The sequence below is a fragment of the Epinephelus fuscoguttatus genome, linkage group LG12, assembly GCF_011397635.1.
Source record: "Epinephelus fuscoguttatus linkage group LG12, E.fuscoguttatus.final_Chr_v1".
In the NCBI taxonomy this organism is placed as follows: domain Eukaryota; kingdom Metazoa; phylum Chordata; class Actinopteri; order Perciformes; family Serranidae; genus Epinephelus; species Epinephelus fuscoguttatus.
In genome coordinates, this window is record NC_064763.1 from 14,839,139 (window position 1) to 14,858,202 (window position 19,064).

The 19,064-nt window shown below is 40.1% G+C and overlaps 1 protein-coding gene across 4 annotated transcripts in view; it reads right to left on the reverse strand.

The window, feature by feature from the left end:
* Positions 1-7,064: 7,064 nt before the first annotated feature.
* gria4b (glutamate receptor, ionotropic, AMPA 4b) overlaps positions 7,065-19,064 on the reverse strand; it is a 198,330-nt gene continuing 186,330 nt past the window's right edge. Inside the window, exons 14-16 of one of the 4 annotated variants that reach the window (XM_049593051.1) lie at positions 15,110-15,224; positions 12,540-12,677; positions 7,065-9,001 (exon numbers count right to left, since the gene is read on the reverse strand). In XM_049593051.1, coding sequence (XP_049449008.1) covers positions 8,837-9,001; positions 12,540-12,677; positions 15,110-15,224 — 418 coding nt within the window. In that variant the 3' untranslated portion in view covers positions 7,065-8,836. Of the gene's footprint in view, positions 9,002-12,263; positions 12,678-15,109; positions 15,225-15,887; positions 16,003-19,064 lie in introns of those variants that run through there. The other 3 variants (XM_049593050.1, XR_007450696.1, XM_049593052.1) reach the window with 3 other exon arrangements.

Below are 19,064 nucleotides of genomic sequence, written 5' to 3' on the forward strand. Positions count from 1 at the left end.
AAGTCAATGTGAAGTATGTCAAAAAATGCCAAAAGTCATTCTATGGTATGATATACAAAAGTGACAGTAAAGGTGTCATGAAAACTAGGTGTAGTATATCTAAAGAAAGTCTAGTATAATATAGTATGTCAAGAAAATTCCATAAGTCATACCAGTGACCAATAAAAGCCATTGTATTATGTCATAATAATTGATGAAACAAGTCAGTACGTCATGAAAAAGTGATTGTAACAGTCATAGTATGGCCTGAATAAGTAATTTCTGAAATACTCAAAGGATACTACATCATAACATCATACTATAGTATGTCATCCAAAATATGAAAAAAAGGTTATACTATGGCCTGACGTCCAAAATATGATAAAAAAGTCATAGTATAGTATGTCGTCCAAAATATGAAAAAAATGTCGTAGTATAGTATGTTATCCAAAATATAAAAAACACGTCATAGTATACTATGACATCCAAAATGTCACAAAAAAGTCAGTATAGTATGATGTCCAAAATATGATGAAAAACATCATGGTATAATATGTCGTCCAAAATATGAAAAACACGTCGTAGTATAGTATGACGTCGACAATGTCGTAAAAAAAGTCATAGTATAGTATGTCGTCCAAAATATGAAAAACATGTCACAGTATACTATGTCATCCAAAATATGATAAAAACGCCATAGTATAGTATGTCATCCAAAATGTGAAAAACATGTCATAGTATACTATGACGTCCAAAATATGATCAAAAAGTCACAGTATAGTATGTCGTCCAAAATGTGAAAAAAAATGTCATAATATAGTATGATGTCCAAAATATGAAAAACACGTCATAGTATAGTATGGCATCCAAACTATGATAAAAAAAAAAGTCATACTATAGCCTGATGTCCAAAATATGATAAAAGTCATAGTATAGTATGACGTCCAAAATATGAAAAAAATGTCATACTACGGTCTGACGTCCAAAATATGATAAAAATGTCGTAGTATAGTATGTCATCCAAAATATAAAAAAGACGTCATAGTATAGTATGACATCCAAAATGTCACAAAAAAGCCACAGTATAGTATGACGTCCAAAATATGATGAAAAACGTCATAGTATAGTATGTCATCCAAAATATGAAAAAAACGTCATAGTATACTATGTTGTCCAAAATGTCATAAAAAAGTCATAGTATAGTATGTCGTCCAAAATATGATAAAAACGTCATAGTATAGTATGACGTCCAAAATATGATAAAAAACGTCATAGTATACTATGTCATCCAAAATATGATAAAAATGTCATAGTATAGTATGTCATCCAAAATATGAAAAACATGTCATAGTATGTCCAAAATGTGATGAAAACGTCATAGTATAGTATGATGTCCAAAATATGATAAAAACGTCATAGTATAGTATGTTGTCCAAAATGTCATAAAAAACTCATGGCATAGTATGACGTCCAAAATATGAAAAAAAAATGACATGGTATAGTATGTCGGCCAAAATGTGATGAAACCGTCATAGTATAGTATGACGTCCAAAATATCATAAAAACGTCATATTAAAGTATAAGGTCCAAAATATGATAAAAACGTAATAGTATAGTATGTCGTCCAAAATGTCATAAAAAAGCACCCCCCAAAAGTCATAGTATAGTATGTCATCCAAAATATGATAAAAATGTTATAGTATGTCGTCCAAAATGTGATGAAAACGTCATAGTATAGTATGTCATCCAAAATATGAGAAAAACGTCATAGCATAGTATGTCGTACAAAATATCATGAAAACGTAATAGTACAGTATAACGTCCAAAATATGATAAAAACGACATAGTATAATATGACATCCACAGTATGAAAAAAACATCAAAGTATAGTATGACGTCCAAAATGTCATCAAAAAGTCATAGTATAGTATGTTATCCAAAATATGATGAAAACGTCATAGTATAGTATGTCGTCTAAAATATGATAAAATCGTCATAGTATAGTATGTCGTCCAAAATGTCATAAAAAAGTCATAGTATGGTATGTCATCCAAAATATGATAAAAAAGTCATAGTATGTCGTCCAAAATGTCATAAAAAAGTCATAGTATGGTATGTCGTCCAAAATATGATAAAAACGTCATAGTATAGTATGTCGTCGAAAATGTCATGAAAACGTCATAGTATAGTATGTCGTCCAAAATGTGATAAAAACTTCATAGTATAGTATGTCGTCGAAAATGTCATGAAAACGTCATAGTATAGTATGTCGTCCAAAATGTGATAAAAACGTCATAGTATAGTATGTCGTCCAAAATATGATAAAAACGTCATAGCATGGCATGTCATCCAAAATATGACAAAAACATCATAGTATAGTATGTCGTACAAAATATCATGAAAACGTAATAGTACAGTATAACGTCCAAAATATGATAAAAACGACATAGTATAATATGACATCCACAGTATGAAAAAAACATCGAAGTATAGTATGACGTCCAAAATGTCATCAAAAAGTCATAGTATAGTATGTCATCCAAAATATGATGAAAACGTCATAGTATAGTATGTCGTCTAAAATATGATAAAATCGTCATAGTATAGTATGACGTCCAAAATGTCATAAAAAAGTCATAGTATGGTATGTCATCCAAAATATGATAAAAACGTTATAGTATGTCGTCCAAAATGTCATAAAAAAGTCATAGTATGGTATGTCGTCCAAAATATGATAAAAACGTCATAGTATAGTATGTCGTCGAAAATGTCATGAAAACATCATAGTATAGTATGTCGTCGAAAATGTCATGAAAACGTCATAGTATAGTATGTCGTCGAAAATGTCATGAAAACGTCATAGTATAGTATGTCGTCCAGAATGTGATAAAAACTTAATAGTATAGTATGACGTCCAAAATATGATAAAAAAAAAAACCCCTCATCGTATTGTATGTCATCCTAATGCTGCGTTCGTTATATACTCAGAAGTTGGAAGTGGGAATGACATCACCTCCGAGTTGACAACAGTTTTTGCGTTCTAGTTGACGACGGTGGACAACAAAACATGAATGCCCGCAAGAAAGCCTTCGTTTCCCTTGCACTTTCGGAGTATAGACATCTTCAAAACCATCATGCACTCCAACTGATAAAAGCCGCAGATGAGGCTGACCTAATGTAAAACAAATAAGATAAAATTGCTATAAACAGTACTTTAGCAGAGTGTTTACTCTATGGTTTACTCACTATGTATGTGAGTGGCAGCCGTTTTGAATTCATAAGTTGGGGTTGATGTGGTTGCTCCGAGTTTCCGAGTTGGAAATCCGACCTCAGGGTGCGTTCAAGTTTAAGCTTCCGACTGGGAACTGGGAATTTCCGACCTCCGAGTACAAAACGAATGCACCATAACTAAACACATCAAGTATCACACACAAATATCAATATGCCTTTAACCTATAGTTACCACTTGTGGCCACAGTGGTCACTATTTTACATCGTCTGGCTCTATTGAAACGAGATGCCTTCTAGATTATGAGCTGAATACATTTCATGTACATTACAATACATTTCTGATATATTTTGATATTTCTCAAATGGGAAATTTGGCTCCTCAAAACCCATCCATTCCTCTCCATTCCTCTCACTCTTTCAGGAAGTTTGTACATTTACACCGATCAGCCAGAATATTAAAACCAGTGAGTGGTGGGTGACGTGAGTAACATTGAAAAGAAGCTCAAGGTGTCGACCTGGCATCCAAATTCCCCAGATCCAAATCTCATCAAACATTCATGGGACGTGCTGGTACCTCAGGGGTACCCCTAATCCACGGTGGGGCCTCCCTGGATCAGACTTGTCTCTGACATATCAAGGCATGGACACATGACCTCTGGAAGGTGTCCTGGGGTGTCTGGCACTGGGGTGCTGGCTTCGGATCATTTGAGACCTTTCAGTTCTGAGGTGGGGTACCAGGACTTTCCAGGACACTCAATCAGATTGGGGTGTGGGAGATTTGGAGGCCAGGTCGACACCTTGAGCTTTTTGTCACATTCCTCAGGCCATCCCTGAGCAGCTTTTGTGGGCTCATTTTACTTGGCCCACAGTGGTGTTTGGGTGGGTGGAGGGTGTCAGGTGGCATCCACATGAATGCCATGACCAAAGTTTTCCAGCAGAACAATGCATTGTAACAAAATGATCAATGTTACTCACTTCACCTACCACTGGTTTTAATGTTTTGGCTGATCGGTGTATATGCCTGGTACTACCTGAGCTCAGATTTGATGTGTGGTAAATTGATTAAATGTTAATTTATCTACATATATGCACCAGATATGCACACTTTTAGATGAAAATATAAAGGGCTTAAAGCTAAATTTCAAAATAGGGACTCAAAATCAGAAAATAAAGTAGTACACTTCAAAAGAACAGTTTCGCATTTTGGGAAGTAGATTTATTTGCTTTTTGAAACTTAGTTTTACAAATAAGATTGACACTTTGATGTTTACTGCCAGCAGCCAGTTAGCTTAGCTTACCATTAACGCTGGACCCAGGACCCTTTAAAGCTAACTTATTCACATTATATCTTGTTTGTTTAACCTGTTTAAACCCAAACCCAACTGTAAGAGTGACATTTTATGTTTTGACAGGAGGGTTATGTGCTGGACTACCATATTTTCTCAAAGACAGGCTGGTAGTCAATTAATGGCCAGTCCCAAACAAGGGCCGGTCCCAAATACAGGCCTGTGGAAAATAAGCCAGGATAGTTAAACTCCAGATGCCTGTTATAAAACATGTATGCTAACTTAAAATAATACACATTGCCATGACTTCAATTCAATAAATTCAGCAATATAAAAGGGGACTAGAGATAACAGCCTCTCTCTAGTATAAGCCTGCTTCAAATAAAGGCCTGGTACCCTCTGCAGTTGAGGTAAATAAAGGCCCTGTCCACTATTTGAGAATTTAATACTTCTTGGATGTGAGTGGAGACTTCCTGGGGAAAGAAAGAGAATAAGTGCATTTCCAAAAATGTCAAACCATTCCTTTAGGACCGTTCATTTTGTGCTTTAGTGGTACATATTTCCTAACAAAGTTAGCATTCATAGAATTTTGTTACAAAGCAGTTGTGACACATCAGATCTGAGGCTTTTGGTGGCCCTTGGGGGTCTGGGGACTTTGGTCAAGGGGTCGCCAAAACATTTGGATTCATCCACTAAGGAAAATAAATATTGATACAATGTGGCACTAGTCAGCATATTTTGCTTGCAGACCTGGATGGATTACTGAACGGACGTATCAGACACAGGCGCAGGGCCCCCCTGCCCTTCACCTGCAAATCAACACCAGGAAGAGACTCAAAATGACAACAAAGAGATGCAAAGGAATTGAGAAGAGACACAAAATAATTACAAAGCAACAAAATGACCAAAAAGGACACAGAGTTATATCGAAGAGACACAAGACAATTACAAATAGACTCAAAGCTACCACAAGGTGAGACAAAATTACCACAGAGACACAAAAAGATGCATAACAACTACAAAGACATGTAAAACAACAACAACAACAAAAGGCGAAAAGTCTGTTGGTGCTTCTCAGAGTCAAGGAAAGATCCTTAAATTGCTTAATTTTAAGGAGGCTATGTCATCGAATCCCACTGAAGGACTGTTCCAGTGTCAAGGGTCCTTTGAATTCTACTGAGGACCGAGTCCTTCCTTTAGAGAATTTTCAAGGATGAATGTGTGTATCCTCAGCAGGCATGAAGTAACCCCAATTTTTTGCCCATAATTGAATTTTGGGCCTCTTAAATGACACACACCTGGACACTCGCTAGCCTGTTCCAATGGGTGTTCACTGAATGCTAGTGTAAGGCAGGTTTCTCTCTCCTGTCTTACCTAGAAACTTACGAATTACTGAATTAACTATCAAAGGGTCGTGGGCGAAGTAAGAGCAGAGGGACAGCTTCTCTGTTTAACTTGTTCCACTTTAATGGCCGAAAAAAGAACATCGACAACAATAGTGGCATCTCACATCTTATAAATGTCACACTGCCAAACTTAATCATAGCTCTCAATACCTTCACGTAAAGTGCGGAATATTAAATAGTTCCAAAGTTAACGTAAAGAGCAAAATAAAATATGTAAACATTATATGAATGTAGTTAATATTAAGTTATGTGGATGCAAAATAATCCATCCATCCATTTTCATCCGCTTATCAGGAGCCGGGTTGCAGCAGCAGCAGACCAAGCAAAGCACCCCAGACATCCCTCTCCCCAGCAACTCTTTCCAGCTCCTCCTGGGGGACCCCAAGGCGTTCTCAGGCCAGATGAAATGTGTAATCCTTCCAGTGTGTTCTGGGTCTGCCCCAGGGCCTCTTACCAGTGGGACATGCCTGAAACACCTCCAGCGGGAGGTACCCAAGAGGATCCTGATCAGATGCCCGAACCACCTCAACTGACCCCTTTCGACGCAAAGGAGCAGTGGCTCTACTCCGAGTTCCCTCCGGATGTCTGAACTCCATACCCTATCTCTTAAGGCTGAGCCCAGCCACCCCTCTGAGGAAACTCATTTCGGCCGTTTGTATCCGCGATCTTGTTCTTTCGGTCACTACCCAGAGTTTGTGACCATAGGTGAGGGTTGGGACCTAGATGGACCAGTAAATTGAAAGCTTTGCCTTCCAGCTCAGCTCCCTCTTCACCACGACGGACCAGTGCAGCATCTGCATCACTGCAGAAGCTGCACCAAAATAATGAACACAAAAAAACAAGACAATCTATCGGATACATCCTCACGACAATAGATCTCATTTTACACTAGCAAGGAGTCTTGCCTCGCGTCTTGTGGGACCTGACTTAGAAGGACCCGTCCAACCAAGGAAGCATCCTTAACTCTGAGAACACTGTGCGTGTCTTGCACCTGTGTAGGAGACGTCTATGCCCAGGGGGCCATTGTCTCAGGATCCACCCATGCTTGCAGGGCATAAACATAACTATCAACCATGCTTCAAATAACGACACAGCACATTGCAATTTGAAATTCGTTTTTACTTAAAAAAGATCAAAATAAAGATGTACAAGTGAACCAAAATAAGATGCCATATTACACTTCAGCTCTAAAGACAGATGGCAGGACAAAAAAAAAGGCATGACCTGAAATATTTCCGCTGGTTTCTCCGCTGCAAACTTCCCTGTCCAGCCACAGCATGTGCACGGGAACGGACCAGATAAGAACCGGGAATAAATGAAAACATTTAGAACCAACGCTGTCGTTGGCTGGTGTTTGCTGAAGATGTGTCTTCTTGTAACCTATTGCAGATTGTCCTTCCAGTTTCCAAAAAAAGAGATGAGGACACTTCAGTCATAGCGAGACTGGAGCAAATACATTTCTGCTACAGAGTGTCCAGCCTCCCTGGAGGATCCACAGTGTTTCAATAAGGAAGGGCTCTATAATCATTGTTCAACATACAAACAGTGGCTTTATCAGCTCAGGTTCAAACGTCTTACTGGAAATAGACACTTAAAATAACATATAGTGAGAGAGAAATGGCATTTTTCAATTTCCCCATCATGGTTTTTTCGACTCATGTCTCCACACACATAATGGTCTAATAGATCTACCCAGATAGTACTTGACTGTCGACATTTAAAACCAGGAGACAGACAGTTTCTTTTTAATTTCTCAGTACAAAAAATAGATCAAAGAATGAAAAAAATAGTTATATTCTGACTGCGGAAACTTGATTTATAAAGCTCTACTCATGAGCAACTCTCTGGGTCTACATCTGCACAGTGAGGGGTGTGGTTTAAGGATTGGGGGTGGAGCTACTTAACATTCATCGTTGAATATATTAATGAATTTGTATGCAACAGGTATCAGAATATTTGGGCAGTTGATACCCCTTCACATTTAGAGTTTGAATGTTCCTATATAATACAGTTAAGTATTCAACACGTAACAAATTTTAACACTGCCTTCCACACGTCTCCTCCTTCAAGTGGCATCATCTTTTTCATTATTGCGATGAATAAAATCTTTAAAGATGATTTACAAAAAAAGAACTGTCTGTCTGTCCACTACAGTATCTGCTATGTACATCTGTTTAAAAAGCAAGCATGTTACACAGTCGTCCCTATGTACAGCTAAAGTCTTCATTTTGTTTTTCATGGAATATACATATTTACTTATTTTCACAGTTTCCTATGTTTGCTCATATATTCGATACCAATAGATTTCATTTTTGTTATTATGAATACAAATATTTTTCGTCATATCTTCACGGCACTGGGCTACAGCCCTCCCAGTGTCACTGATATCTACTGAGATTGTTGTCTCTTGAACGCTGCTCATGTCTGTGTAGCAAATACTGTTCAGTTTGAAAACAATCTTGATTGTGGTTCAGTTTTTTTGCCAATTCACAGCAATCCAAAAAAAATGCACAGTTTTCAGTTTCAAGTTTACAGTTTTCTGGTCGTCATCTTTATCATATATCATGATATTATTCACTTCCTTCCCCCTCTTGTTCCTCTTCACATCACCGGAGCGGTAAAGGTTGAATGGCTCCAGTAGATTCCCGTGACCCTTTGATTCAAACGCTTCCACACGGTAAAAAAATTGAGATTGTTCTGCCTCTGGTTTCCACTGATTTCCGAGAGAAATCATCTAGCCGCAACAAGCCATAACCTCTAACAGTGGGATTTGTTGTTTGCGTCTCCGTCGGTCCTGTCTCGCCCACTGGAGGTGACCTGTTGGGTGTGTCAATCCTGTTTCTTCGTGGTTAGTTTCTGGTAGTTTCGTGGGCGGTGTGATTATTGTCTTTTTTTCTTGTTATTGGAATAAGGCACTTGAGAGGTTTTTGGTTTTCACGGGAGCTCGGAGGAGACGAGGGCGAGGCCGGAGCTCTGGCGGAGGGGAGGCCCGGTGTGGACGGCCTTGGGACAGTCGGGTGTCAGCACCCGTCCGTTCTCCCCGACGCTGCCTGTGATGGACAGACGAGCCTTGTTCCTCATGGCTTCTGTAAATGTTAGCTGAGGAGAGAAATAAAGAGGCAGGTTTGTGCACGGAGCAGGTGAAAATAAGAAAAATTGTACAGTTGCAGATTGGAGTTTTAGGACATCTTCATGCCAAAAGTGTTTAGAGATTATCCTCAATCAATATACCGTACAAAGCTTAACCTTTTTCTGAAAGAGACGGAGCTATCGCCATTCATTTCTTTCATATGTAGTCCTTGTTCTATCCAGAAGTTTTCAAAATGCAACAAGTTTTTGGGACCCCAACAGCTCCTAGTGAATAAAGTAGTTTTCTTATGTTACCTGCAAATATTTGAAACTCTGACATCTTTTCTATCTGTTATAATAACACTGTATTCATCAAAGAAGTTGCTGTAGCTATGGCTACCCCTGTTAGCCACAGTTGCTACCCATAGGCTTTTTGACAAAGGAACCAGGACGATGCTAACTTCTGCGTCAGCCTAGAGCAAAACATCATCCCTGCAGCGCTCTGATGATATGATCCCTGATTTTCTTTTTTAATCAAAATAAATAGGATGTGGAGACATCACACTTGTAATTTGGTTGTCTGGGGGCTATTATTAGCCGTAGTGATCTATGCAGCTCTGCGGCTTTATGCCAGGTTCACACTACACAACATTTTATCTGTTCTGACCGTCACTATGTCAGATTAGATGATTGCAGGGTCATAAAATCTTGCCATGACTTGGCTGACAGACATATCACACTACATGATGGTCCATGACCAATCATCCCTGGTCGTCCTTCATGACGTGTGTGATGTGTCCAATTATTCTTGTCCTATTTCTATTATTATTACTATTATTTCAGTCACTGTGTCTGTTCATGTGCCAGCCGAATTGTAGTAACAAAAACGTGCCACTAGATGGCAGGAGCTACATTTTAAGTGCTGCACGCAAACATACAAGTCACTGAATCCTCCACAACAAGTTCCTACAAATGTTTCACAATAAAAGCCTTTTTAGAAAATGAAGGGCTTCTCTCAACCAAAGTTATAATGGGCTTTAAAATTTGAACAGCTACAGGGAGTGTTGAGTTTGAAATGACGATGTGATACATTAACTTTATCAAGGGAAACAGGAGTGCATAAAAAGTAAAAATATAAACACATAGAGGGATTAATAAATAACAGCCCGTTTATGATGTAGTCTGTTTCAAATGAAGCTGGTACCCTCTGCAGTTGTGGTGAGTAAAAGACACTATTTTTTGATTTTATTCCTTTATATCCTCCATTATGAAGAAATAACATTGTTTGTTAGCTTGATGCTAATGGCAGTGCTCAGTGGGTTGACAAAGTGCCTCTGCTGTTTCACACCATCATTTTTCCCTTTTCACTCTGTGTGGTAACATCCCTAGAGGAAATATATAAAAGACTAGACTGTTGTTATACAGTTGTCCACGGCAGCAGATCGTTCTGTGTTCCTGTTGGTCAAAATGACGGCTGTGACGGGAGCAGTCGTGTACGACAAAAAGAAAATCAAACATGCTAGACTTTCTGTCGGGACGTTGTGAAGCATCACAGACACTGTGTCAGGTGTTGCGTACTATGACACACTACGCGAGGTAAAACAATGGGTTGTCGTCTACAGCACTCATTGTCGTTCACAATCCGAGCCGACTCCGTAGAATGCCTCATCAGACTATAATTGGGCTGATATCATGGAGTCTGAACTCTGCATTAGGCCCAGTGAAAAACGCAAGAGATAAGTGAAAGAGGAAAACTTTATGGAGCCCAGCACTTCAGCTTCTGACTCAAACTCTAGTCTGGCTGTATTATGTTACAGTAGTTAGCCTAGCTAAATGCCAAAATGTATGGAATGTTTATATTTCCTCCAGCATTGTGTCTGCCCAACTCAACATGTCCATTAATCAGTGAGATTACTTCTGTTTCCACGAAAGATGAATTGAACTAAAACTCCAATCTGCTTCAACATTATGTGTAAAAACATCACAGTACAGTTGTACAGTTCAATATATAGATACATTAGTGTAGCAGAACACCTTTCATAGCCATTCAGTACAGTATCAAGCCAGCCCCATACTACATGTAAATCCATTAGCGACAGAGTTATTACACAGTGAGTGATAGTTGCAGGCAGTGGGACAGGGAAGCTGACTAAGCAACAGTCAAGCTAATGAAGAGTTTGTGCTGAAGTGCTGATGGGGGACACATAACCACGTTGGACAGATACACACCGAGTGTGAAAAGATATCTGAGAGTCTAATGGTCGAGGACCTGGGGGAAATATCCGGAGCAAACAGCTCACATTAATAAAGTCAGCTCAGCATTGAGGGATACTTCACTTAACTTTGGCCTGACAATGTACAGTGTTAAAACAGGGGTTTATTATATGGGGCTTCCTGTTTGCTCAGGGCTGGTTCCTCATTAAATTTGTTCTGTGACTGTACATTGATGGCCTATTGTAACTGACAGACCTGAGACAGTGAAATCCCTCAGCTATAGCATGTATTACTCAGGTTCAAGTGTGTGTGAGTGTGTGTGTTTAGGCCCTCACAAGAACTTTTGATTCTTTATGAAGAAAACAAGGTACTGGAGCATCAAACTAGACAGTAGATGGACGAATGTACTGCAGTTTGATGAAATGTCCTCACAAGGGTAGACGTGTGTGTACAAGTAAAGACATTGGTCCTCATTTAACACGCCTTTCCTACCTCTTGAGATGCTACGAGTCCACAGCTGCCGGTCTGAATAGTAACACTCAAATTCTGTCAGATTTAAGTGCCATGTGTTAACCTGTAATACATTTCGAAAAGTATTTTTTTGCATGCCAATTAAACTAGACTTACTTAATTTGTGTAAGCTTGATTTTCATTTCTACATTTCATCCTTAATGACTTAAAAACTGAATCAAATTTTGATGAGGGCAATCAATCATGGCATTAAATCAACACTGAATTCCTATAAAAACCAGGCAGGATTATTATCTTCCCACCAGATTTAGGAGTAATACATTTATATTTTGGCAGGGAAATGGGTCACACGGTATGCTCGCTTGATAAATGAGGGCCAACGTCTGCAGCCACACAAGCTGCGAAGCAGCAGAGGCGACGTCATGTCTGAGGATGACTCATCGCTTCCTGTCACACTGAGAGAAAAAGCTCGAAAACGCAGACCAGAACGTCACATGACCACACGGTGAGCAGATAAGACAGAGAAGTGGGAAGCATTTTTGCCACTGGTCACGACAGTCACTCAGCATGGCAAAGCTAGCACGGGGATATGGTAGGTTTCACTTACAGTCTCTGTGCAGGGAGCTAGTGGGGGGGATGGGGGGGCAAAGCTTGGGCGAACCTTCTAGGAAAACCCTAACTACATCTTATCAGCTTCCCCATCGCTGCCATAACTATTGAAAACCTCACTAAACTCGGCTAAGTTGTGGATGCCCGGGCTGGGCCTTGGGCTCTGGCTTTGGCTAGGCTCGGGGCTATGGTGGGGGCTGCCTTTCTGGCAGGGGTAGCAGTAGTGGTGGTGGTAATGGGGGTGTTGGGACTGGGGTTGGGACTGGGCCTCCACCTTCATTCTCTTGGCCTCGTTGCGCGACTTGTAGCAGAATTCGATGAGGGCCACCAGCATGGCCAGGCCCAGGCCCCCGACGAGGATGTAGAAGACCCCCGCCACGTTGCTCAGACTGAGGGCCTGGGACGACTTGTCCTGTAGCCGGCGGGGAGAGGAGCAAACAACAAAAGTCAGCGCTGGTTTTAGCAGAGTGTATACAAAACACTCAACATTTATACACAGATAGGACAATGTGGAAAAAACTACACATCAACTTCACATCATGCACACACACAAACACAACTGGTCACACTCACACAACACTAATCACTCCTCTACCTCTATCCTGTCAGGCTACTGCTGCATGGCTGTATGTAGCCATGCTTGCAACAATCATCTCCTACCATCTTTCTGCTTCCAATAAAGTATTTCAGAGGAATCAGTCGTCTCTTTGAATTAAAGAGTCAGTTCAACCAAATCACGAAACAGAATTTTTTTTCTCACTTATCCCTAGTGCTGCTCGACATGCAGATAGTTTTGGTTATATTTGCAAACTACACCTTTGATGCTTTCGCCTCTACCACCTTAAAAATTCAACAGCAACTTTTCCTTCCAGAAACAACAGCCCATTTACTTTGAATAATCTCAGAGGCTGAGAAATGAAGCCATTGCTGAAGTGCTAAAAACTGCAGTTCCTCAAATAGCCACTTGAGCCTGGCTCAGAAAGTGAATCAATCCTAATAGACCCCAATGTTAAAATGCCCAACTCTACATGCGGAAATAAACAGCTACAGTCCCCGTTCATGACCAACGTGGTTTCATGCCGAAGTTGTTGAACACTGCTGCTTGGGCAGTTACTTCTGCGGTAGATACAGACGGAAATAGTCTTTCAATGTCTTTTTAAGTCGGCATGATTCACTGCCGGCCACCGTTATTGTGTAACGGCACAACAACTGCTGGAAACTGTCCGACTTGACTACAACTTGCTGACTGCTGACTGATGTCATCCTGAGGTCAAGTTCATCTTGAATGAGCCTGTTGTGAGGAAACACCCAAATTTGTCTTTGGTCACAATGGCTGTCAGTAAAGTTTTCTCATGGTGTTGTCTTGGGCCCCTGTTTCTGCCACAATTGTCAACTTTCACCTCAGACAGCCCAAACTCACGCAGTGTAAAGAGGCCTTAACCTCCTGAGACCCAAACTTTTGTTTGGTATGCATTTTTAATTTCTCCTAGCTATTTGGGATCAGTAGGACCTGATAAGAATAAAACACTAAACACTGTTAATGATAATTAAGCTCCAGTGTCCTCAAAAGTGAGATGATAATGAAGTCCTAATGTCCTAAAACAAGACGATAATGAAGTCCTAGTGTCTTCACACAAGTTTTCACTAATGAACAGTGTATGAAGTTGTTACTGTTGCTAAAATTGGTCATTTTTTTCCCCATATCAAACATTAAAAACATTATTAATCATAATTAAAAAAGGTTTTAACCATATAATATGATCAGGTTTTGGACCTTGACCACTTTTGTGTTGGGATCGGCTGCAGACTGACTTGGCAGAGATGGCCGCCATCTTGTTTTTATGTATTGTGCTCTTAATACCACTAGATGGCACAAAAAAGCGTCCACGAATGAGGACAACAGATCTACATTAAGTAGAATGAAGAATACATAATGTCGGCCATTGTTCCCGAAAAGGGTTGTTGCTGTCGATTTAAAAATGCAATTTAAAGTATCTGCATTGCTATCCGTAACTAGGTAAATGAGGAAATCGGTTTTGGTCATTTGGATGAACTAGCCCTTTAATTTCCCTCCATATTTTCACAGGCTGCCTTCGCTCTCAGCTCTGACATTCACCTTTTAACCCCTTTTATTCAAATGTATGCAGCTGATCTCTCTGAGCACTGACTCCTGCTCCTCCCTGCCATTTACCCCCCCTTCCGATAAATCACCTACATCCTTAAGGGGCATTCATCCTATTACATGGACAGTAAAAAACCCTGCCTGTCATGTTTAGTCTCATTTGCAGGTGATGGTGTGTGTGTGTGTGTGTGTGTGTGTGTGTGTGTGTGTCCTGCACTTAAGGACCTGATTAAGGGGACGTGACTGATGTGGAAGGTGCATGCTGCTTCAAATGTGGCAGCTAACTCCATGCTCCAGTGCATCATCATCGTGTTTTGTGTGTGTTGCTACAGCTGAGGCGTACAGTAGTACTGACATCTAGTGTGACATACAGTAACGTCTGAACATGCCCTGGGACCATCTTGGGTGACAACCAGTGTGAGTGTGAGCCTTCATCTGCATTTCAACACATAGCTTAGCTGCTGTAAAACTGTTAGCGCTGCACCATGCCTTGTTTCTGTCATGCTGTATCCCTCAGGCTACGCCTTAAGTCTCTACCTGCATGTCTGTCACTCGCTCTTTCTCAGAGTGTTATATATGTGTGTGTGTGTGTGTGTGTGTGTGTGTGTGTGCGCGCCATGTCAGCCAGCCTGCTGTAATAACAGAACAGTACTGCCAGCGTTAGACAAGTGTGCATAGAGACAATGAGAGGAGGGGAGGCTCCCGGGCTGGTGGAGACTGACCTTACTTCCCGAGTCCTTGGGTCCACACTCCCCTTTATCGTACCACCATTTGTTTTTCAGTTTGTCTAAGACTCCTGCTTCACTCAGTTTCAATACGGCAAGGTTTACAGGCGTTCTTCAAATCACGGGGGACGGGGAAGGGTGGGGTGGGGAAAATAACATAAATAACATCATAGGACATGTTATTTTATGTTATTCAATCAGAAGAAGCCCAACAAGAGCAGCTCAGTACTCTTCACAAAGTGACGAAGCCGGGAAGGGGCCCCACTTTACGCTACATGTCTCTTTGCTCATTGGTTGAGATAGTTGTTTGAAGGGTTGGGTTTATTGGGAGATATTAAGGGGCAGGGGCTGAGCTAACAGACATATATAAGTGGGGCCCCGGCTGCATCGCTTTTCTGGAACGGGCACATACTGCCGGGACCTTTCTTAGAACAAACACAGAGGCTAGTACTGTCAACCCAAAACTATCGGCTCAAACAATGCTTCATAGTATGCTAAACACCCAACATGAGGCGACTGTCTTGTCCTTTTACTTCTTATAAGCAATATTTTTTAAGTTTCCAAATAGTTTTACTTTCCCAATTTATCCCTACATAAGCACAACAGCGGATATTTTTGGTTCGACAATACTCGCACTCCTCTCCAGATTTAACGTTTCCTCTTCACTTTGAGGTAGCTGTGTGGGTCGACCCAGCAGATGCTCCTGTTACCAACAAAACACATTTGACTTTTACCCGCATCAAGGTCACATGGGCATAGCGACATAGCGGCTAACCTTCTCGCCACCGCCTCCGCTGCCACACTCTCCTTTGTCGTACCACCACTTGTTTTTCAATTTGTCCAACAGGCCTTGCTCATTGAGTTTTAACACTGCCAGGTTAACTGCACTTCTTGAAAACGATAAAACATATTTGGTGAGAGGGGGTGAGTATGCTGTCCAATTTGGGAGGGAAGGAAGAGAAGGGGGGGAGGGGGGAGTAGCGGTAAGAGAGGGACAAAGGTGGAAAAGTGCGTTAATGCTCTAAATGGTTACATCCCAGGACCTGAACACACGCTGAACACAAATCTCTCCACTTTAATGTGCCGTTTTAATTTGATATCAATGCAGCCGTCATGTACATATTTGAAAGCTTTTACTGGTTCGTAGCTTTTAAAACTTATCATCTTGAAACATTAAAAAGAACGCTGAAGCAGAGTTTTAGCGTTAGCATTACCTTATACTTGCTATCACTAGCTGCTCCCATTCTCAAGTCATGATATCCCAATGTTTTGTCACGCTCCTTGGCATCTCATTGCGACACACAGGGCACCCTCAAGTGTATTTATGTGACGCACAGCTGAAACACATTGGTTAATGTTGAGAAATGGTCGTGGTTAGGTTTAGGCAACAAAAACTACTTGATTAGCAAGAGGAAAACCAGTTGCATTTGTTTTTCTACTGATATCCAAGGCTGACTGGGGCCTCTCAACATTGCCATTGAACTAACACCTTTAAACATTTTACTGGGGGTCCTGTGATGAAAATTGTCCCCAAATAATAAACACAATTATTCTGTTGGGTAAAATATTTCTATTTAAAGCTCAATCAAGAAAAAGTTGAATTTTAGTTTCCTGAAAAATACAGTGCAATATCAATTTCAACATCACATGAAATGGAACAAAATTTGCTCTAGTAAAGAGTGGAAATATATAAAATTATATTTACACTCTACCTGCCATATAAATGTTATTTATTTATTTATTTATTTATTTATTTATATTTTTACTGGTACTATTAACTTTGATCCAACTAACTTTTACATGTCCTCTCTTTCATCCACTTTGGTCTGTGTAAGTCTAACTTTTGTTTTGTTTGTTTTTGTTTTGCTTTGTTTTTCTTTGTGAGGCCATACTGTCATGTCATGTTGTCATATGTGCTTTGTGTATTATTATGTGCCTGTAATTTAAAAATAAATCAAAACAAAAAAAATATTTGGTTAGGTTTAGAAAAAGATCATATATTGACAACAGAGTTTTTAGTTTCACACAGGACATGAACAGCAGTATCCTCTGTGAAAGTCCAGTTTTGTTTGACCAATCCACCTCCCCTCCCACCCTATATGGACCGTCTTGCTCTTTATGCTACATCAGTTGCTCTCAGCGTCAAGTATTGTCTCAGATGGGTTTACAATGGAGTTAGATGAAAGCCCAGTTCCTCTCATAAACACGTTAAAGGGTGCCTTTGGTGTCAATATCACATGCCGAGGGGTGTGACAAAGCAGCAATATTTGTGGCTATGTAAATGGGAGCTCACTGAATCTGCCAGCAACAGATTAACAAGATAGGGAAGAAGAAGACAAAAAACAAAACAGGTTTCTCCTCAACGAATCCCATCAAGAATAAAAAAAAATCTTTTTTCCATAGATTTTTTTTTTTTTTTATATTTGGTAATACAACATTGTAGAAAGGACGAAAACATCTCAACAAATACTGAACAAACATTCATGGTTCCCAGAGGATGATTCCCAGAGACTTTGGTAATACCAACTTTTAAATCTAGCACCACCAGCAAATCAAAATTTTAAATTTAAAAAAAAAAAAAAAAAAAAAAAGCCTTTTTGACAAAGATGCTGCGCTGTAGGGCTGCTACAACATCCCTTCTTTACGCCTCCTTTGCATTTTCACACAGAACCAAACAACAGCGGCATTATTCTGCTGCTGTGTGTGATTTAAGACAGCATGCCAGGCATTACAGAATTAAAGCAGATGTGACGGGCATGACGTGTAACACAACAGCGTTGGCCTCTAGTGTAACATATAACATGTCAGTGCTTTATAAATAATAAAAATAGCACTGACATGTCAATAACAATCATGTACCGCCTCTGTTATGTGGCAGCTGATCTCGCCCTCTGCTCAGAGGGTAAGGAGCTCCCAGATCTCATTGTTTTCCCAAGTCATGTACATTTACCGCTGCTGTTCTTCTTTGTGTTAGCCGCTAACTGCTAACAGCTACTTTTAAATCTCTTGCAGTGGGTCACGCACATAATATGTCGTCAAAACACCCGACCTGCTCATGGTCCCGTCCTACCAGCTGTCCGGTCAATACAGACACGTTTCGGTACTGTTACTACCTCCCATGGTGGTTTAAAGGTAAGATGTCACCCCATTCTGCGATCATACCTTTTACACAGCACGGTGAGGCGGCATAACAACGCAACATTCCTGTCTCGATCAGGCACTGTAAAAGCCACTCGAATGAATCATCTACAGCAGCCAACATCAGCTGTGAACTCATAGATATACCAATGCAATCTGTTACTGTTGTTGAACATAAAGGTTGGGAACTACTGATTATAGGAAGCAAATATCCTGAATTTATTTATGCATGTAGATATGTACATGTCACATAATGTTTTTCTTCCTTAACGGATAATTAACTGAGTAATTCATTTTTTTTCTTTCTTCTTTTTTTAGCATGGAAATTGTCCATCTTAAAACATTAAATATTGGCACAAGATGTTGGCAGTAGGTACCGCCAGCCAAAAAATATCTGCACCAGCCAGCATGTTGAGAACCAGACACCTCCAAATAATTTGGACCTGTTTTACATATGTATATGGTGTGTGTACGTCAGCCAATTCAAAGCTCACAGGATTTCTGAGCATTAAGCTGTTCTGGAAAATCATGATTGACTTGCATAAAATGTCTCTGAAAAGCCGTTTCAAATATGTGTTGCGTTATAATTTCATGGCTCCTTTAGAAGGCTGCCATAGTGAGGTCTGACAATAGAGAGAGATTTGCCTCAGCGTGCGTTTTGATCCTTTTAATTTATTTGCATCATTATGAAAAATAAAAAACAGTCAGAAATGGAAATGGATCAGAAAGACAAAGCGACACAGCGGATATTTCAGTTTTAGCTTGGCGATGTTTGCGGAGCCATGTGAAAATAACAGCCTTGACCAACCATGTC